At 45.2% G+C, this 22,311-nt stretch overlaps 2 protein-coding genes across 2 annotated transcripts; both read right to left on the reverse strand.

Annotated features, from left to right (window-relative positions):
• Window positions 1-380: 380 nt before the first annotated feature.
• LOC306924913 (lipid scramblase CLPTM1L-like) lies at window positions 381-20,953 on the reverse strand (the record flags this gene model as incomplete). Its single annotated transcript, XM_079503595.1, has 17 exons — window positions 381-456; window positions 723-853; window positions 1,027-1,071; window positions 1,520-1,575; window positions 1,669-1,703; window positions 2,346-2,428; window positions 2,543-2,593; window positions 3,312-3,377; window positions 3,767-3,870; window positions 5,889-5,973; window positions 7,099-7,193; window positions 8,428-8,545; window positions 9,775-9,853; window positions 16,602-16,729; window positions 18,965-19,130; window positions 19,865-19,956; window positions 20,738-20,953. 17 exons carry the CDS (start codon window positions 20,951-20,953, stop codon window positions 381-383), a joined length of 1,626 nt encoding a protein of 541 aa, XP_079359721.1.
• On the reverse strand, window positions 12,597-13,649 carry LOC306924339 (putative cytosolic iron-sulfur protein assembly protein ciao1-A; the record flags this gene model as incomplete). The annotated part of the gene is made up of 1 exon (XM_079502831.1): window positions 12,597-13,649. One exon carries the CDS (start codon window positions 13,647-13,649, stop codon window positions 12,597-12,599), a length of 1,053 nt encoding a protein of 350 aa, XP_079358957.1.
• Window positions 20,954-22,311: the final 1,358 nt, after the last annotated feature.

Genomic DNA, 22,311 nt, shown 5'->3' on the forward strand with positions numbered 1-22,311 from the left:
AAGTGACCACAGGTTCAGAAACACTGCTTTAGTGCTTGAATAAGTTTATCTCATAACAGCAGCTGGAGTTCACACGCACACACACACACACACACACACACACGTCACTCACTCACACACACACGTACAGCATTTCACACTGTTAGGTATTGAGCTGTTTAGCTTAGTGGGTCAAACCCATCATGTGAACACAGGGATCAGATTCAGAGCCACCGGCCTCCCGTAGTAGCCGTAGTTTGTGAATTCGGTGCCGAAGAAAGATCCACTGCTCATATTTTGTCTCTCTAATGATCCTCACAGTCTTTCCAGGTTGGTTTCATATCCATAATGGTTGATTCCTCTGGTTGTTCATGGTCCATCCAGCAGGTGGCGCCGACCTCTCACTGAGTCTTTAGTTTCTTGTTGTGAGTGTGGACTCCCCCTGCTGGTTCCCTTCTGACCCTGCAGGCGTAGCACCTGTTAGGAGAACACACACATAATCAGCCAGCGTTATTAGCACCTGTTGGAAAAACACACACAATCAGTGTTAAATGGTAAATGGTGCATTTATATAGCGCCTTTATCCAAGGCGCTTTACATAGATTGTGCATTACATTCACCCATTCACACACACATTCATACACTGATGGCAGCGGAAACCATGCAAGGTACAACCAGCACATCAGGAGTGTGTGTGTGTGTGTGCGTGCGTGCGTGCGTGCGTGCGTGCGTGCGCTTCTTGCCTGCGCTGGTAGAGGAAGACGAGGAACAGGAGCTCGTCTCTGAAGCAGGAGAGCTGGTGGGAGGAGGACAAGGAGACAGAGGAGAGCCAGGACACACTGGAGCACACGTCTGACACCAAGGTGCTCATCCCCTAGGGGAGAGGAGGGGAGAGGAGGAGGAGGAGGAGAGGAAATGAGGAGAGGAAGAGAGGAGAGGAGAACAATACATTTTCAGAAGATATACTTATCATAGTAGAGACTTCAAGCAACACCGTAATTTAACCCATTAAGACCTGAGTCTGGGAGTGGATGGGTCAGAACTCACTCTGTACATCAGAACAGTCCCGTGTAGATGATCCACACACTTCAACTAGAGGGAGAGGGAGAGGGAGGGAGAGGGGACATGGGGTCGGATGAGAGCGAGGTCAAGCTAAAGCGTGTAAGAATGCACTTGCTGTGCACAGTATAGCCATACTGTAAATACTGCATCGTATGACGAATAGCAAATTTAGCCAAGCTACAAGCTCACAACGCATCGCCGTGCCATATTCGACATTCGCTATAGTCGTCATACTTTTGACCATTGAACTTTCTTTGACGAATTTCTTGACCAAAAACTCGACTCATCTGTCTAGTTTGTCCCAAATCAGATAAACTGTATGACTGACTGACTGATTCAGACTGATTATTGATTGTTGTTGTTTTGTCTTATGTGCATATCGTATACTGCTTTGGAATGTGTTCCATTATGTATTATTATTTATGTAGCTCTTCTAGCTGGGTAATAAAACGAGATGAGACTGGGTTCCGCTGCTCACCTTGTGGTTGACGTAAAGCTGTGGAGTCATGGACAGGAAGCCGAAGGCGTAGACTCCTGGCGGGAGAGAGGAAGGAGATGGGATGAGCTCCCTGGATCATGGTTTATGTGTATAAATAATGATGATAATGGAGATGCAACAGGACTCACCAGTCACCAGGCTGTTGATTAACCAGGAGGAGTGGCTGTCAAGTCAACACAACATAGTGTTAGGTTTAGCTGTGGTCCACACGTGTGATATTAACCACATTTGTTGACTGAGGCCGATTCTAAAATAATGGCTTCTAAATCCTAAAAGTTTTCTAAAAACCTATGTTTCTTTTTTTTCTATCCCACGATTTTGTAACCCATTTCTTCACCCAGTGTCAATTATCTAATGTAATCCTGGGCGCTACACTTCCTCTGCCAACCTGGGGGGGGGCAGCGGACTGACCTCATGCTTCCTTCTATGCATGAGGAGTCATAGTTCTTAACCATCTGAACCCCAGCATTCCTGTTAATTCTGGGGGGAATATTCGCCCCCCAAAAAAAGGTGGGCCAAAATATAACTTGTGACTCAGGTCTGTTTCACTATAAACTTGGAGGGTTTAAGAGGTTTAACCTATTCTGGACGTGAACCCCTTTTGGTGTTTTAACTAAGCATTATGTTATACTTTAGCTATTGAAAAATAGCAGACCGAGTGGCGCGCTACGAGCTTGTAGGTCTGCTATTTTTGAAATATCGTGAAAATGAGGCACAAATCTTTGAAAATATATTCTTTCAGAAGACTTTTTTTTTATTTTGACGTCAGGCCTAAATAGGTTAAGCATGCGGAGATGAAGCTCACCTCTTGTAGCGCAGATAGACCAGGGAGAAGATGGCTCCACTGATACACAGAGGGTACACCAGGTAGGACAGGTATCTCCACGCCTGGAGCAGATCGAGACACATAAGGACGAGTGTGAAGATGTGTGTCTGCTCTTATCTGCTGCACACGAGTTCACAAGTGACTGTATCTATGGAATGTTTAGAATATAATACTACCTGTGTGTCATACTCTACTGTCCTCCTTTCAGCCTCGTCCAGCTTATTAACCTGCACGCACGCACGCGCACGCACGCACGCACGCACGCACGCACGCACGCACGCACGCACGCACGCACGCACGCACGCACGCGCACACACACACACACACACACACACACACACACACACACACACACACACACACACACACACACACACACACACAGCAGGACATGAGCTGTTATAGACCTGCTCTGTATTCAATACATTCAAACATTTTGATAAACGCTACCTTTGCCAGGGAATTTTTTCATAATAAAAGGCACTAGAGTGCCACGCAGATGAGGTAGATTTGACTCTGAAAAGCCCCTACTTCCATTAGCCCCCCCCCTCTCTCTAGAAGCGTTTATATTCCAAACGAGATGCTTGATTAAGTCAGAAATGAAGACGAAACATCAGCGTTATGATCAAAACCATGCAGAGCGATTTCGATTCAGCGATATGAGCAACATCTGTCGGCCCGTAAACAAGGAAGTGAACGCCAGTGCGCATGCCATGCACAAAACATGTCTAGAAAAGGAAAAAGGCAAAAAATATTTTTTTTGATTTTTGTAGTATCGTTTGATATCATTAAAAAGGACCTGCAGACGTGTATACACTTCCAAGGCACCCCGCGATTTGATTAGAAAAGACGTGTACAGTACACACGTCCTTAAACAGTTAAAATACATGTAACCAACCACACTGTCCGTCTAACCACCATGTAGAACTGGACTGTGGAACTTACATGGATGACTGAACTGCCGCTTCGCCACCGCAGGTGAATGTTAAACACTTTAAACATCTTCCACACCTGAAGAGACAAACATAATCCAGTCAGTCAGTCAGTCAGGCACTAATTTTCCTTAAATGCTTTGATTAATAGATTGATATTTATTTAGTCAATTTGTTTGTTTGTTTGTTTGTTCGTTAGTTTTGGAGGTTTTTGATTGAATGAATACTATACTCCATGTTTTACCCAGGGCCTTTACGAGCTTCCCCTGCCCGCCTACGAGGCACCGTTTCGGGGGCAGAGAGGGACCTCTTCCGGCCCTGAGTAAACAGTTTGCAAATATAGTACAGTGGTACGATTTTTAAAACGATGCTAATAAGGATAACACAAAAAAGCCGGCCAGAGAGGGCTTTGTTTCCATTGTGGTCCTGTCCTGTGTGTATTCAAGTCATGGTGTGTATATACAGTACCTCTACAGACGCTCCCAGGCCCACTGGAAGCAGAACCAGCAGACTGGTGTCACTGTCGAGCAGGTGCAGGAACACCAGCAACGTGCTGAGACAACGCCACAACACTGAGACAGAGAGAACACTTACTATCTATTATTAACTAAAGATAACAGATCTACAAGCTAACAATACTTTTTATTGGCTTATTTTCGTTAAGTGACACTGTAATACTTCAATATAAATCAGTATAAATGAGGCTTTAGTCACTTTATTGTTATTCATAACATGTAGAGACCAGAATGTCATTATGACAGTAATATGAAACTAGAACTGCACTCTGTCGAGTGCCTACTTGCTGGTTGCACAGTACGCAGGCAGAGCGTGCAAATACTGTAGACTGCTACAGTACAGTAACGTTAAAATCTCAGCCTCTCTGTGAAAGAACGTTTGCAATATTGAATTATTAGGTTTAGCTATTTGCTACGTACCTAGTTTTTGGAGGTAAAAAAGTAGTATTTTGAAGTATGGTAAAAGATTCTATCTATAAAAGAAATACAGTCCCATCGATTTAGAAGTGTCCGGGATCCACTTGTAGTTTCTCAAAGAAAAATAAGTCATGGATATCAGATGAAAAGAAATGTATATTAATTGAAAAAAAAAGGTAATTAATTTTAAACAATTCAAAAACATTATTTCGTTACGTAATTAACAACAATCAATTAAGTAATGATGAAATTAATACGGGTGAGTGACGGGTTATAACTGGCTCTCAATGGTGACATAAGGATTTGTTTCAGTGTCGGGTGGATTAAAGGAAATGCCTCTATGTATATATGTATGTAATTTGTAAGTTGATTAGCGGTATACTGTGGTTACTTGGGTCGTTTGATGCGTATGTCCCGTAGCAGCATATATCGTGATGAAGATATGTACCAATGCCAGGCTATAACGGAATAATAAAAATGTAAAAAAAAGAAACGTAAAAATGTTTCAGTGTCGGTATATATGTAATTTGTAAGTTGATTAGCGGTATACTGTGGTTACTTGGGTCGTTTGATGCGTATGTCCCGTAGCAGCATATGACGTGATTAAAGGGCATGCCTCTATGTATATGTCATTTGTGAGTTGATTAGTGGTTACTCGGGTCGTTTGATGCGTATGTCCCTTTAATTCACCCGACACTGAAACATATCATCATTACGTCACCATCGTAAACCAATTATACCCTGGCATTGGTACATATCTTCATCACGTCATATGCTCATATGCTGCTCATATGCTGCTTGTACAAGGCTTCTTTGACTATGCATGCACCTCCTGGTACCACAGCACCTCAAAGGCCCTTAAAACTAGGCTCCCAAAACAAACTGGTCAGGCTCCTACTTGGCCTCACCCCCCGAACCCACCTCACCCCTGCCCACTTTGACAGACTGGCATGGCTTAGGGTCGGCGACAGAGTACAGCATCTTGCAATGGGTCTGGTCCACAAGATTCGATACTCCACCAAGATACCCATGTACCTGTGTAGATACTTCCTTAATGTTAACGAAGTCCACACCCACAACACCAGAGGGAGTGCAACGAATCATGTTCAACCCAGATTCGGCACAAACAAGGGACTAAATTCTTTTCGCTCCTATGCCACCAAAATGTGGAACGCCCTACCAACAGTCATTAAGACATGCGAATCCCTTGACTCCTTCAAAACCGCACTCAAAGGGCACCTACGGATGGCTGCAATTCGAAACTGGCCCCCGTAAAATCTGAATCCCCCCCCCCCCCCCCCCCCCTTTTTTTCCCTCACTGTATATGTTTATTTTCCCTTTTTACCTCCTTATGATGAATTCCTGTACTGTTCTTTGTCTATATAGAAGTGTCTATTTGTACGTCTCTAAATGTTTTGATGATTTGAACATGGTGGACCCTGTTGTAAACAAGTGTAATGCTTAATTGGGTCGTCCACTCACAGTTAACAGCCTTTGTATTGAGTTTGTGCTTGAAATGTACTGTAATTCTGCAAACTGTTAATAAAATTTTCAATCAATCAATCAATCAATGCTGCGGGACGTACGCATCGTAGCACCTGGCGAAAAACATTACTTGCGCAAGTAATTATTATGGTTGCTGATGACGTCATTTTCACCTGACTTCCTGGACATTCCCAGCATGCTTTTTTTCTTCCTCCAGAAGCTGATGTCATTTTTAAGAGCCAGGAACTCACAGATGAGCTGGGAAAAAATATATATATGAAAAACCCATCAAATTAAACGTAAGCAAGCATGCATTTTGATTTGAGTATTATTGTAATTATTATTATCGTAGATCAGTGATTCTCAACCAGTGGTCCTTGAGGGGGTTCCAGGTGGCCCCCAGCTAAATGATGGAGAGTTGCTAACCAAATTAACCCTTATAGATCTTTAACTATTGAGAATGCAAAATTACCGTTAAACATTTGCATTACTTAATTTGCAAGAATTCTACAAATTAGAGAATGTAGAAGCTTTGTTATTTTGATCAACGTTTGCCTGTTATCGCTCCTAATAGTACCAACATCAATACAGAATTGTAAAGATCTCATCAAATGGTGGTCCGTGGCTCAAATGGTCTTGATGTGAAAAGGGTTGAAAAGCACAGTCCAATCCAATCCACTTTATTTATATAGCACGTTTCAAAACTCAGGGTTTACAAAGTGCTGTACAGGAGAAAATAAAAACAAATATACTATAGCTACCACACAGAACAACACATATACAAGGACCGAAGAAACTCAAGCGGGGTTAAAAGCCAAGGTATAAAGGTGGGTCTTTACTCTTTAGGCGAGACTTAAAAGTCTCGATGGAAGGAGCCAATTTGACGTGGGAGGGGAGTGAGTTCCATAATTTGGGGGCTACAACAGAAAAGGCTCGGTCGCCTCTGGACTTTAAGCGGGTCTTATTTGTGACCCTGAGATTAAGCTGGCCCTCAGACCGCAGCAGGGCTGGACTGGGACAAAAATTCGGCCCGGTCATTTTCGTGTGAATTTGGCCCAGACCGGCCCACCACAACCAGCACGCAGATAGCAGAAACTCTACCGCCCGCTCCGTCGAGGCACACACACACAAACAAGCCCTAATACCACCACTTTTACAGAACAACATAAATGATACAAACAGTGCCGGTTCTAGGCGTTTAGTGGCCCTAAGCAACATAATATTATGTGCCCCCCCCCCCCCCCCTCCTGCACTGCACCGCCGGGGGGGGGGGGGGGGGGGGGGGGGGTCAGGGGGGGCGCTATAGAAGGTCAGACAGATATAGAGGAGCCAGACCATCTACAACTGTGTTGCAGATGTACAGTAGAGTGTTGGTGTCCTTACGTGCAGAGCCGTGACCCCAGCGGTCAGGAGGAGCACATAGAGGTTGGAGTCCATCAGCGTTCCTTTGATCTCGTCTATGTTCTTCTCGCTGAAGCCTGGACGGACACGGATCGAGGAGAGTCCGCAACCAGCAAGGACATTTATAACCATGATGATTTATATGTCGTTACAAATCTCAAGTGGATGGCAGAGTCCACACCAAAACTATAGCTAATAGCTCATGAGTGATACCAATGTGAAAACTTAACTACTGCTGTGTGCATTTTTAAACGTCAATGATGTATAGCCAGGGGTTCTCAACCCGTGGGTCGCGACCCCTCGGGGGGTCGCCAAATTATTTTAGGGGGTCGCCAAATTATTTTAGGGGGTCCCCAATTTTTTTTCAAAAAAAACAAAAAAAAAAGATTTTTTTTTAAATTTTATTTTCACGATTTTTCAAAAATAGCAGACCTACAAGCTCGTAGCGCGCCACTCGGTGGCGTGCTATGATCTTGTAGATCTGCTATTTTTCAATAGCTAAATTATAACAATGCTTAAAACACCAAAAGGGGTTCCCGCCCAAAATGGTTTAAGGTTATTGTAGCAGTCAATTTATATTGGGGGTCGGGAGGGGGCGGGGCGGGGGTCCCGAGACGTTGCCAAAGCATTTCCGGGGGTCCCCGGCCAAAAACGTTGAGAACCCCTGTTCTAGGGGGTGCGCGACATGAAAACGCTAATGGAGGTGCTATGGTTTTATTTGAAATATATTAACATAGTATGCCAATATATGGCAAGTATATGCAGAATACAGCCTATGCTGCATATTGGTTGGTGCACGGCCAAAAAGGGTTGGGAACCGCTGATGTATAGGATAGGATTTTTTAGCTAGTTCCCATATATATGGGAACGAGGCTATAGTCCCAGCTCACAGTCCCTTCCTAAACCTTCCCAGCAGGATTTCAGAAATAGACGGAACACAATTAGCTTGGATCTTAGTCCCATCAGGAATCGCTATAGCGTCCGTGCTCACTCCAAAAGTGATTAATTAACCCATTTTGGCCTGACCTCAAAATTTAAAAACATTCTTCTAAATCCTCCAGTTTTCTGAAATAAATATTTTCACGATTTTTCAAAAATAGCAGACCTACAAGCTCGTAGCGCGCCACTCGGTGGCGCGCTATGAGCTTGTAGATCTGCTATTTTTCAATAGCTAAATTACAACATAATGTTTAAAACACCAAAATGGGTTAATAGCATGAAAATGTAGAACACACTGTCAGTATAATATAGATCAAAATCTGGGACACGGATCGTTCAACTGGTACGAGGCTGAAAGAAAGCGTGACTCACCAAACTGTCGAAGAGAATAGACCACGTCGTGCAGATGGACCCAGATCCTGAACCTTCGCAGAGAGATGGCCTCGTATGACACGGTCAGAGGCAACTGGACAGAACTGCTGCTGATCTCCTAGAGAAAGACAGAGAACCGTTAAACACAGAAGAGATGTATGTTAGGGCTGTCACGATTACAAATGCTAGTGGACGGTTCATTCTCACACACAGATCATTGCGATTAAACTATTTCATTGTGCATTGAACATTGGAATGATACAATTTGTATTTTCTTTTTTTTTTTCAAGATTTGTTTTTGGCTTTTCTGCCTTTATTGATAGTAAAGAAAGGAAAGAGGGAGAGAGAGAAGGGGAGAGACACGCAGCAAAGGTCGTCATGAACGGGACTCGAACACGCGACGCTCTGTCAGGCCAAAGCCTATATGTGGCATGTGCCTGGACCGCTAGGCCAGCAGGCGCCCCTACGTATTTATGTTTTGCCTTTTAGACTTCGTAATCACAAATTGCACAGGGCAGATATGACAAATAACTTAGATATACAAAGAGATAACTGACACATTTAAAAACTAATAATAATGTCACTTTGTGACGTGTTGTGAGCTTGCAGATCAACTATTTCCGCTGTTTCTCAAAAATGTTTGAAAATGGATGGACATTTTGTCAACATGGAAAGTTGGAAACGATTGACGATTATGCAAACATAAATGATACGTAGCTTGCGGAGTTAGTTCAGTCAGATATACTCGAGGGGTGTCATGCTGTGCTCAAGGGCGCATACATATACGCAAGTGGTTAATATGCTGCATTACTGTGGGTGTATTCAGTGTGTGCAAGACCCACATGTCATTCGCTGACGTGGCAGTCAGCTGACCAATTGGGCGGGCTACTTAAGCTCACTGGACTGCATGCTTCTTCCTGCCTTCCTTCTGCTCATGGTTCCTGGTTGTTATGTGATGTTTGCTCCCACCACCACCCCAGCACCACCGGTGGGCTCTGTTATTTCTGTTCCCCACGGGGGGTTTTATTGTATATCTATCTCCCTGCTCCTAATGTTTAATGATGGTGTTTGATTGTGCCGAACAGGGAGAAAAATGTAGCAGAGCATGAACGCCAAGCTAAAATATTATATGCACACTTGGTATTATCATTCTATAATAAATATTGGTTAAATCTATTCGTGAGCTATCTGACTGAATTGTGATTATCTCAAATAATTGGGGTTTAACTGCTGCGGATCTCCTAGAAATACGGAACCATACAGAATAGATGTATGCATGCGTGTACGTGTACTGTATGTATATTGCATACGGTAGGTAGGTACAGTAGGTACTAGATATGGTCTTACCATGAGGTCATGGACTCTGAAGCTCAGCTCGTCTATCAGTAACAGGGGGAGGTAGGTGAACCTCCTTCCTTCCTGAGATCTGCACGGAGACAGTTAAAGGAGCATTCAGTGATTTGGAGAAAAAAAAACCCCGGTCCGCCCCGGTAACAAGAAGTGCACATGCACACACTACAGTGGGGGGACACGCAGCAGGCCAACAGCACACACACCAAGGCCCGCCCCCGCTCGATCATGATTGGTGGGAGGCCCCTCTCTATCCTGATTGGATGAAGGATGGGCCACCTAGCCAAAAACGAAACCTACGGTTTTTTGACCCCAGGGGTTAACTGGGGACAGGGAGGATATATGGTCAGCACACTCTATAGTAGGGAGGATTATCACAACAAAACAAAAAAATAATTAAGTGAAATCACTGAATATACCTTTAAAGAGTCATTCTCAGGTATAACTTTTGAGGTATTATTTTGTTCATAGCATGTCTGCTTTTATTTTAGAGGCGCTAGCCCCTCCTATGTCCAGCTTTTAGTGTAAGTTCACAAACTATATCTATTTTATGTCATGATGGTGTACGATGATAAGAGCTGAGCTCACTTCACATGGGTGTGATCTTTTTGAGTGGTGTAAACCACTCCTACAACTGGCTTTGTTAGTTTACGTGTCTCTACAAACAGAAATGAGAGTTTGGAAAGTGTAGGACAAAATGACACTCTGGGATACAAACAGTGGTGTAAAGTAACTAAGTAAGTACATTTACTCAATACTGTGAGGTATTTTTACTTAACTGAATATTTCCAATTTTCAGTACTTATACTTCTACTCCACTACATCTCAGAGGCCTTTACTCCACTGCCACTGCAATTATTTGAAAACTAGTTAGTTTGTACATGTTGATTATTATTATTACAAAACATACATTAACCACTTAACCAGCCCTATATGCAATTTTCAAAATAATTTTGATGCCCAGCTTTGTCTGTTTATGAGCACCCCATAGCGATGATCGGATTGGCTGAGCACCCCATACGCGATGATTTGATTGGCTGAGCAAAGTACATATTGAGGATAAAAAGGGAGGGCGCAAATTGTGATTGGCCGGAATGAGATGATGTATGATGATAGGAGTGCCCCTCACTTCACACAGGTGTGACTTTTCCCCATACTGTACATGTTTTTCCCTTTTGTGAGGGGCGCCAGCCCCTTCAGATATTATATTAGAATATTCCTACACAAACATTAAATTCCATTGACAATAAATGGAGAATGCACAATATGTGTCTGAGCAAATCGACATGTTACGTCATGATGATATGATGATAAGAGCGGCCCTCACTTCACACAGGTGTGATTTTTACTTTATTTTATGATGGTTCCTGTTTGTCATATATAAAGTGTATATTTGCACGTCTTTAAATGTTCTGATGAATTGAAAATGGAGGACCCTGATGTAAACAAGTCTTAGTGCTTTTCATGGTTTCGTCCTTAAAGTAGCAGTTCTTGTATTGACTTGTGCTTTCGTTTGAAATGTACCCATTCTACATAGTGTGAAATAAAAAAATGAATCAATCAATCAATCAATCAATCAATCAATCAAACGGAACTGCCAAAACTGCTAAAAATGGCCAATGATGCCAAAATTAAAATTACTATTATATAGGACTAACAAGCAATGTAATATAGAAAGGAGTGACGTCATACTCTTCCAAAATACGTTGGAGACTAGAGATGATGTCACTTTTTGGTTACGCCCACAAATTAATATAGCAGGGTCCAGATTTTGGACCCAATCAGGGTCCGTGTTCCGGGATCGTGCCGTTCACTGATTGGAGACTGGAGATGATCTTTGTTACGCTGATTGGCTGACTGACTGTGAGCTTCAGGTCTTGAGCGATTCCCACGACCATATTGCCAAATGTCGTGGAAAACGAGCACAAAACTGCGAAAAAATGGCAGAACCCGTACGAAAAAACAAGGGGTCTTTGACCCTTTGGGCTTGACCCCTAATAACGGATTTGATTTAGAAAAATCACACCCGTGTGAAGTGAGGGGCGCTCTTATCATCATACATCATCATGCATCATCTCATACTGGCCAATCAGAATGCCTGCTGTTGCCTGTGATTGGTTAGCAGATTTGCTCGTTTACATATGACGTACATTTTCCCTTCAATTTCAATGGCGTTTAATGTTTTGATGTTTCATTTACGTGATATTTAGCGGCATTTTGACCAAATTTCTCCGTCCATTGTCAATGGCAAATCTTGAGACGTGTGGGGGACAATATTTAGCGGACATTTGACCTGAATTCCCCTTTCATTGTCAACTGCAAATCTTGAGACGTGTGGGGACAAAAGCTGTATATAGGAGGGGTTAGCGCCCCTCACCAATGCACAATGCACAATAATTTCACAAATGTATAAAGTAGTCGAGTCAGATTGTTTTGGGAGGTTTGAAGTCTACAGTGACATTGGGATGTTTCTGAACCCAGGAGGTGCAAGAATAGTCAAAGTGGCATTGAATGAGGGCTCCGCGCATAGAGTTGTGAATAATCTAGCGGACCCAGTTATTCATTTCAATGGAAGTTTCTCAGTGGCGTTTGAAGCACCCGCAAGTCTGCCAGAAGTACGTACCACTGGTGGGCTATGGTTGGCTTGAGCGTGGTCTTAAGTATGAGGTCAACTTTGGCGCCATGACGTCACTGAACGCCTGTCCACCTCCATGAACAAAACGTCCTGCAGTTCCAGCTTACGCCAGTATAGGGCAGACAGAGCGGCTTCAACGTTGGCCAAGCCGATTACCCCCGAAAGAGCACTTTGATGTTTGATGTCACGAGAAACCAGATTCAGCATCAGTTTGGTATCTCCAGATCGCAACGCCTCCGTCGTCACCGCAGGAGGCCAGGAGCCCCGCCTCCTTTGGATGCCAGCTGACGCAGTTCACGTCCTGGCCGTGAGCCTTGGCTGCGTGGGCCGCCAGGGAGAACACGGGCCGGTCTGGATCGGCGCCGCCGCCGGGCTCCTCCTCCTCCCGAAACACGCGCACTGCATCGTCTCCGCAGGCGGTCGCCAAGGCGCCGGTCAGCCGACACCAGGAGACGTCGTACACGGGCCGCGCGTGGAACCCCGACAGAGTGCAGACGCACCGCCAAGGCTCGTCGTCTCGTGCGTCGCCGCCGTCGTCCTCCTCCGGCGACGCACGACGACACTCCTTCCAGATCTTCACCGTGCGGTCGGCGCTGCACGAGGCCAACCGCCGCCCACCTCGCTCGAAGGACAGACTCCACACGGTGGACGCGTGTCCCTCCAGGGTGGCGCTGCACTCCCACTCGTCGTCCCGTTCCCGGTGGATGCAGATCTTGTCGTCGTAGCCGGCCGACGCCAGGAGCGCCCGCGCGGGGTGCCACTCCACGTGCTTGACGTCCTGCGCGTGCGACGTCACCACGCTAACGCACTCGTACCCGTCCTCCTCGTCCGCCGCCTCCCACACCCACACGCTCTTGTCTCGGCCGCACGTGGCCAGCAGGTTCCCCGAGGGCGCCCAGGCCACGCATTTCACCTCGCTCTCGTGGCCCTCCAGCGTGGCCACGCGCTCGAACTCGCCGCTTCTCGTCTTTCTCCAGACGTGCGCGGTGGCGTCGAAGCCGGCCGTGGCCAGGTAGGCGCCGCAGGGCGACCACGCCACTTTCCTCACGGTGCGCCGGTGCGCGTCCCGGAGGACCGTCTTGCATTGCCACGCGTCGCCCTCTCGTCCCCAGATCCGCACGGCACGGTCGCCTCCGCACGAGGCCAGCAGAGTCCCGCTGGGGTTCCACGCCACGAACCAGCAGCGAGAGTCCGGGTGTGCGGCCAACCTCTGAACGAGGACCAAAGAGTCCTTCATGTTATTTATAACCGCTGACAGCTTAGATGCCCGTTAGCCGAGTTAAACAGCACAATGCTGTCAAAACCTTCTCTATACAAGCTGTTTGTAAAGGTGCTAATCTTCAAAAAACACTGGATTATGCCGTGCGTGTGCGAAGGAGATTTCACCACCTCAACTGGGTGTGAAATTCCAGGGGGGGAAATTATGAAATCCTTAATAATTTATAGGTATTGATTCACTTTTCAGGATTCCAATTCAAAAGTATAGCAGATCTACAAGCTCAAAACGCGTCGCTTCGCACCACGTTTAGAGCTTGCCGATCTGCTACTTTTTGTTGTGTGACGCTGTGGAGATGAAGAGGTTTCCCCCCCGACAGCAGCAATATAATAATATATTATAATAATAATAATAATAATATAATAGCAACATAGGTTAATAATAATATAATACTAATAATATAATAGCAACATAGGTTTTTTTCAGAAAACTGTTAGGATTCGGAAGACTTGATGTTTATATGTTCTAAACATCGATAAGGATCTGTGTCGTAAGGTTAAATACGGCCATATAAGGAGCTAGCCTGGCTAATAAGCCAGACTCAAATCACACTGTCGTGTGGTATTTGAGTCTGGAGATGCTGTGTATGGATCTTGTTTCCCGGGGGGCGGGTTCAAACATTTTCTCTTTGACGCAATTGGTCAGAGCTACTGTCAGTCAAAGGTCTCAAGCATTGAACGTCACTGTACCAAAGCCCGCCCATATTGCATACCGTGTCCCGATTGGCCACACCAGTTCTCTGGTGTAGGAAATGGGCGTACAATTGAGCCTCTCCAGACCGTAATCCGCCGGCAGGCTTTTTTTTTTTTGCCAACGGCTGATTGGGTCTGGCTTATTAGCCAGGCTAATAAGGAGCTGTCATAAGGTTAGTGTTGTAGGACATTTTCCACATTTTCATTTACTCGTCTCGCCCTTAAAGGGACACACCTTTTTTGCAAAAGAAATATGTTAATGACGTTTAGAAGATATAGAACACTTTCCTGGGGGTCTTTATGTGTGTAATATGTGGTTTTAGATATTTTAGAGTTTATCAGTGATCCCAGTGTCTCTGATGTCATCGTGCTCACTTCCTTCCTGGACTACAATTCCCATAATGCTTTGGTGCACTGCTCCTCCTTGTGGATAGTGGGAGGGATGTCTTACTGAGACAACGGGTGCGTTCGGAAATGTGCACCGGGAATGTGGTCAGTTTGTTGAGTGTGGTGGGCGGTGACGTCACAGTGTGCCTTATTTACGAACGACCACAGCTGTGACTCATTCACACTGGACAACCCCGGCTTCAGGGTAGGGTCGCTCAGTGCGGGCACTCGGCACACCCGGTGCGCAGCGCACTGGATTTTCGAACGACAACGCACCAAGTGCACTGAATAAACGAACGACAAGAGAGCACACCAGTGCGTTCAGGGCGCATTTCCGAACGCACCCAACATGTAGTCCAGGAAGTAAGTGAGCCCCCAGTGTCCATGACATCAGAGACACTGGGCTCACTGCTAAAATATCTAAAACCACATATTACACACACAAAGACGCCCAGGAAAGTGTTCTAAATCTTCTAAACGTAATTAACATTATATTATTTTGCAAAAAAGAGTGAAGTTTCCCTTTACTTATTTTGACTTGACTCTGTCTCGGACCAAGGGACTCGGGACTCAACCCCCACCGAGTCCACTGGAGTCACGAGTCACTGCAATGCAATGAAGTCAATGTATTGGGAACAACTTGCATCGTTCCCAAGTAGGCCGGTGGCCGACGGGCACAGTGTCTAGTTATTACAAAACATACATTAACCACTTCAGCCCTATAAGCTATTTTCAAAAGATAGTACATTTTGATGTCGATACTTTTGTACTTTCACATTTTGAATTACGGACATTTACTTGTAACAGAGTATTATTTCTATATTACAGTAGTATTGATATGTTTGGGTACTTTTCCCACCACTAGGTTACAAACTAGTTGTCACCAGCTCAAAGGTCCAACACTGAAACATGTGATTGACTCTTTGCTATAGTGATTTGATGGCTCTCTGTGGTGGTGGGTGGAGACAGAGTGGACACCTATACACCCTCATGTCTGTGGTGGTGGGTGGAGACAGAGTAGACACCTATACACCCGCATGTCTGTGGTGGTGGTGGGTGGAGACAGAGTGGACACCTATACACCCTGTGGTGGTGGGTGGAGACAGAGTAGACACACACCCTCATGTCTGTGGTGGTGGATGGAGACAGAGTGGACACCTATACACGCTCATGTCTGTGGTGGTGGATGGAGACAGAGTGGACACCTATACACCCTCATGGTGGTGGGTGGAGACAGAGTGGACACCTATACACCCTCATGGTGGTGGGTGGAGACAGAGTGGACACCTATACACCCTCATGTCTGTGGTGGTGGGTGCAGACAGAGTGGACACCTATACACCCTCATGGTGGTGGGTGCAGACAGAGTGGACACCTATACACCCTCATGTCTGTGGTGGTGGGTGGAGACAGAGTGGACCAGTGTTGTTTTCGTCGAACTAAAAATGTCCGTTGACTACCTTTTTCCACTGAAGACTAAATATATTGACAATTTCGTCAACAGATAAAAACTAGACTAAAATGTTAGGAAGGGACTAGTGGACAACAGATCCAGTATAAGTCATTTTACACTTGGTCGCGCTGCGACGCGTTGTGAGCTTGTAGCTATCAGCTATTTTCAGCAAGTGTAAAAACAGTCATTACGACGGCATCAAGGCCCGCCAAAATGCATTTTAGTCAACTAAATCAACTGCAGATTTAGTCGACTAAAATCTTATGATATTTAGTCGACTAAAACTAGATTAACACTAAAACATTCCGGGTGACTAAAATGTGACTGAAACTAAATGAAAACTATCGAAGAGACTATGCCAAAAACAACACTGACACCTACACCCTCATGTAGCGCCGCACATCGCTGGGAAGCCCCGCCCTGTTGAAGCTGAAGTCCTCTGACATCATAGTGATGGACAGTCGGGACCTCCAATGGGCAACGGGAAGGTCCGATTTAGGCGTGGGTTTCTGAACCGGACAAACAGAGAAAAAGAAAAGAAAGGAAAAGAAAATTACTTGTACATACCATGTAGAGGTCAATATAGAGTAGTGCAACGGTGCTAAAATGCAGTCCCATTCTTACGGCACGGCCATGCCTAGCTTTCTAGAACTCTAGAACTCATCTTTCCAAATGATACAGGAAGGGCAAGATCCCGTCACCACAACTAGACATGCTGGACTGGTTGTCAGCCACAGCTTTGATACACCAAAACTTGTGTGGTGGATTTGTGAGCTAAAGACTGGGCAGGACGGCTAGCCTGGCATGGCCAGACCAGGGCCATATAGAGTAAGACAGAGTTACGACATTGGGGGGGATAGAAAACAGCCTGGTCACGTGGCTCATGTACTCACACGAGCCCACAGACTCCAATGCATTCCGTACACTTCAGGTTGTCCCTTTTTAAAGGGACAAACGAATATAAGTCTATGTAGAAGAGCCTGGCCCCATGAAGTGAACAGAGTTGTCGTAACTCTGTCTTACTCTATGGCTCTGGGTCAGACTAATATCACTGCGTAGATAATCTCCCCAGGGATTCGTTTGGCAGATTTGTCTGGTTTCCCAGGCTACAGGAAGGCCACATTATTAGACTCTATACCAGTGGTGTCAAACTGGCGATCCGCGGGCATTTTGCGGCCCGCGGAGCCGCCCAATTTTTTTTTTTTTGGTGTGTGGGCACACAAAGTGTTAATTGCTTAACAATGAACAGCTGAGTACCAGGAATGTGTGTGTGTGTGTGTGTGTGTGTGTGTGTGTGTGTGTGTGTGTGTGTGTGTGTGTGTGTGTGTGTGTGTGTGTGTGTGTGTGTGTGTGTGTGTGTGTGTGTGTGTGTGTGTGTGTGTGTGTGTGTGTGTGTGTGTGTGTGTGTGTGTGTGTGTGTGTGTGTGTGTGTGTGTGTGTGTGTGTGTGTGTGTGTGTGTGTGTGGGATGGAATGAAATGAAGGAATAGCTATGGTCTAAGCCAGGGGTGTCAAACTGGTGATCCGTGGGCCGCATGCGGCCCAGGTGCGGAATGTTGTCACTGATGGGCTCGTTAACAGTCTATTCAACTACTAGTTGAGTTGTTGTGGATTACTCTCCTCACACTCTGATACAGCAGGACATGGAGAGGCTAACCATAGTTGTTACAGCTCAGTAGAGTTTAATTTCCCTTACCAAGTGAGGAATATAGTCTACTTACACACGATAGTCAAAGCAAAGAGATGCAAAGTGTCAGATTTCATGATGGCTACATGTCAATTTGCCATTTTGGATATTTTTGATACAATAATGATTGCATTTTTAACTATTTTCGAGTGGTTTATTGGGTCTTTTTTCCACATGTAATACAAATAAAGTCAATTTATGTCAATAAACAGTCTAGAAAACAAAGCCAAGTATCAAGTAGTGTAAGTCAACCCATGTGAGCTGCAACTGGCCGCGGCCCTCATCAAGTCACCTTTCGCGCAATGTGGCCCTTGCCCCAAAATGAGTTTGACACCCCTGCTCTATACCATACATGGGCAACTGGCGGCCTGGGGGCCACATGCGGCCCTCACATTCACTTAATGTGGCCCACCGGTTAATATTGGAATACTGATATATTATTGAATTCAGCTGTTACAATTCTAAACATGCAAACATGACCCGCTTTAATTACTTCAGTCTATATTGGTAGCTCAATGGCTAGTATTAAAATGTTAGTCTTTTTTTTATTTCCAATGCATTTAAGTTCATAATAAAGTTCATAATAAGTGTAACGATAAAAATGTAACTTATCAGGATTCCAATTCAAAAATAGCAAAAAATAATACCCAAAATATTCAGGATTTCAATTCAAATATAGCAAATTCAATAGGCCTATAGCAAAAAATAGCAGATCTACAAGCTCAAAGCGTGTCGCACCACGACGCGTTTTGAGCTTGTAGATCGGCTATTTTGGCCTATACGAAAGTATGTGGCCCTCTGGAGTGACTGTGGAACTATAGTGGCCCTCTCCATCAACAAAGTTGCCCGCCCCTGCTCTATACTACATGTTGTCACCTTGTGTTTGTCTCTGTGTCTGGGGGGGACGTAGGTGGTGAGCAGGGCAGCATAGTGGACCTGTCCCCTGTCCTCCAGAGGAGACTCACCTTGTGTTTGTCTCTGTGTCTGGGGGGGACGTAGGTGGTGAGCAGGGCAGTGTAGTGGACCTGTCTGTCCCCTGTCCTCCAGAGGAGACTCACCTTGTGTTTGTCTCTGTGTCTGGGGGGGACGTAGGTGGTGAGCAGGGCAGTGTAGTGGACCTGTTCCCTGTCCTCCAGAGGGGACGCGCCGGCTTTATGCACGTACACTATAGCATGCAGGCTGCCATTAGCCCGGGTCTCCTCTGGCAGAGTGACATTCACCTGCCTGCAGAGAGAGAGAGAGAGAGAGAGAGAGAGAGAGAGAGAGAGAGAGAGAGAGAGAGAGAGAGAGAGAGAGAGAGAGAGAGAGAGAGAGAGAGAGAGAGAAAATAGCACACACACAGTGATGTAAATAGGTTTTCAATGTAATGGGACCCAGGAGTGGCCTTTTAGATGAGTCCCAGGGACATTTTATGAGTCCTACTTCAATGACGTTATAGAGTAGGCTACAGTGCTGAATCCCAGGACCCCCGGAGGGTGACATGATTATGATGACATGATTCTCAATTTAGTGAGTCTAAGGGCCGATTCATACTCCTATTTTACTGCTGTTTCGGCGCTGTAGTGCCGAAATGATTTCGGCTCGTCAGAAATTTTCAGTAGTACCGAAGAGCCGACTTTAGGACGGTATCCGCCCCCCCCGAACCTCAAATGACGTCACATTATAGGCTCTACAGCGCCGAACCGACTTTTATTCGGCTCTAAAATAGGAGTATGAATCGGCCCTAAGGATGCAGGCTGTTTGCATCACTGCACACAGACGTCTCACATACACACACGCACACACACGCGTCACGCGCACAGCCACACACAGCCACGCACACACGCACGCACGCACACACACGCACACACACACACACACACACACACAAATAAACATAATTGTTTTTGCTTATCTTTTGATGATGATGATCAGCTACTTCGTTGATATGAAAGGGGAAACAATGATAATCAAGTTACCGTTCAAATGAAGAGTGAATGTCAAACGGGTCCAGTTTCACAATGAGGTTTAGCTGGCTCTCATCTGGCTCCAAGCACGTGAAAACACTTAACTGGTTGAGACAGGAGAGAGGATACAGTGTCAGATTATTGATTCTGTTCACCTGTTAGGTCTATACTACTGTACATATGGAAATTACCTACGGTAGCAGCTAAAACTGGTGCTGGAGATTTATGCTTTTTGAGTGGTGTAAACCACTCCTACGACTGGCTTTGTTAGTTTACGCGTCTGTCTGTCTGTCTGTCTGTCTGTCTGTTCGTACCAAAAAATGAGCATGGTTGCTACGGTCACCCAGTTCACCCGGGTGTGATTTCATTACGTCAGACATTACGTCAGATCAGAGCTGATCGGCTGTATAAGACCTTACACCACTCAGTTCACACGGGTGTGATTTTTATTTTTTTATTTTTGAGTGGTGTAAACCACTCCTACGACTGGCTTTGTTAGTTTACGAGTCCGTCTGTCTGTCTGTCTGTCTGTTCGTACCAAAAAATGAGCATGGTTGCTACGGTCACCCAGTTCACCCGGGTGTGATTTAATTACGTCAGACATTACGTCAGACCACAGCTGATCAGGCTATATAAGACCTTACACCACTCAGTTCACACGGGTGTGATTTTTTTTTACATAGGCCTACAATTACAGTAGTCCCTGATACAAATGAACAGTTACAATTTAGGCATTTAGCAGACACTCTTAATCCAGAGCGATCCAGTTTAGCCCTATGCATGGGCATGACAGACAGACATACAGACAGACAAACAGACAAACAGACAGACAGACAGACAGACAGACAGACAGACAGACAGACAGACAGATATCATCAGACCGACCTGCAGCCTGGGTCTCTGCGCCAGGTAGGAGGTGACACAGGTCTCTCCTCTGGTGCTGTCGCAGGGCTTGTTGTTCAGGAAGCCGTGCACCACCCACGCGGTGTGCGCCATGTACACAACGAACACACCCAAGAACACCCGGGCCGTCGTGCTGTTCTTCTCTCCTCCTGCTGCTGCTCCTCCTGCGGGCTTGGAATAACAACACGACGGAAACATGGTGGGCGGTGGTGGTGGTGGTCACTATATAACACAGACAGCAACTAAATGTATGGTGGACTACGGTGGTGGTCACTATAACAGACAGCGACTGTATGGTTAAAGAACAGCTATAACCACTCCACTATTTTTCATGAAATTAAATTAAATTAAAATAAACATAGAAATAACACAAAGACGACTTAATGAATTGCTGCTTCCTCTAGCTGGTATGGTATAGCATCCTTCAGGACCGTGAGGTGCAGGGATTACACCGAAATTGGTGACCTATCGAGATTACGTTGATGGCCCAGCAGCGACATCTGGTGGTCATTCATGGGAATACGGTATATTTATGAGTGTGCGATGTTAATAGTTAATGCCGTGTCAAATCCGATTCGTTTTTTTAAATAATTTTCATCAGAATATCAAATCAGACTGTGTAGCTACAGTAAACAATCTCTCGAACATCGCAGCCAGTTAAAACGTTCTTTCACACAGGCACAGCTAGCCAACAACACTGTGGCCACAATATTCGATGGGGTGACCAATTCTGGTGTGACAGCTGTGCTGCATCCATCCGGGGACCGGTCAGGGAGGGAGGGAGGGATGGAGCCAGGGAGGGTGCTGATGCTGAACAACATGGCATTGAGGATAAATACATGGACGGCTGCGTTTACACCAGTGGTTCCCAAAGTGGGGTCCGGGGACCCCCAGGGGTCCTTCAGGGAGTTGGGGTCCCCATAGCAAAATTTTAGTTTGGAACCAAATGGACCCTTATGGGTCTGTAACTTAGAGTATATATGAAGGTCTGTAACTCTGAGTGTACAAATGGAACCAAAATGGACCCGTAGCGTCCATTTGGTTTCATTTGTACACTGAATTAAATTAACATTTATTTTACAATTTAAATTGGGGGTGTCATTAAATGGGGTCTGTAGACTAATATGCATGTCAAACTGAGGGGGTCCTTGAAATGAAACGGGTTGAGAATCACTGCTAGAGCTGGGGGTCCTTGACATGAAAAAGTTTGGGAACCACTGGTTTACACTGACTGAATGATGATGATGTTGCAGTTGTTGTTTTTTCCCCCCCAATCTCATAATGCAATTAATGTTTGACTGATTTCGGGAAATATGTTCTTACAGTGCTAAGCATATACTTTCCAAAATCCTTGTGCAACATTGTGCTAGATGAGCGTTTTAGACACACAAGCACACTTAGAATAATCAGACAAACTTCTTTACTGACAGTAGCAAAACTAATGCTGAAAATAGTTAAATGTACCCGAGGGGGCTATGGAATAGTGGCACTGCTTGGAACGATACAAGTTGGAAATTCTGAACCAGTTTTTTTCTCTCTCTCTTTATGATATTGAA

The sequence above is a fragment of the Electrona antarctica genome, assembly GCF_951216825.1.
Source record: "Electrona antarctica genome assembly, chromosome: 6".
NCBI classification, from domain to species: Eukaryota; Metazoa; Chordata; class Actinopteri; order Myctophiformes; family Myctophidae; genus Electrona; species Electrona antarctica.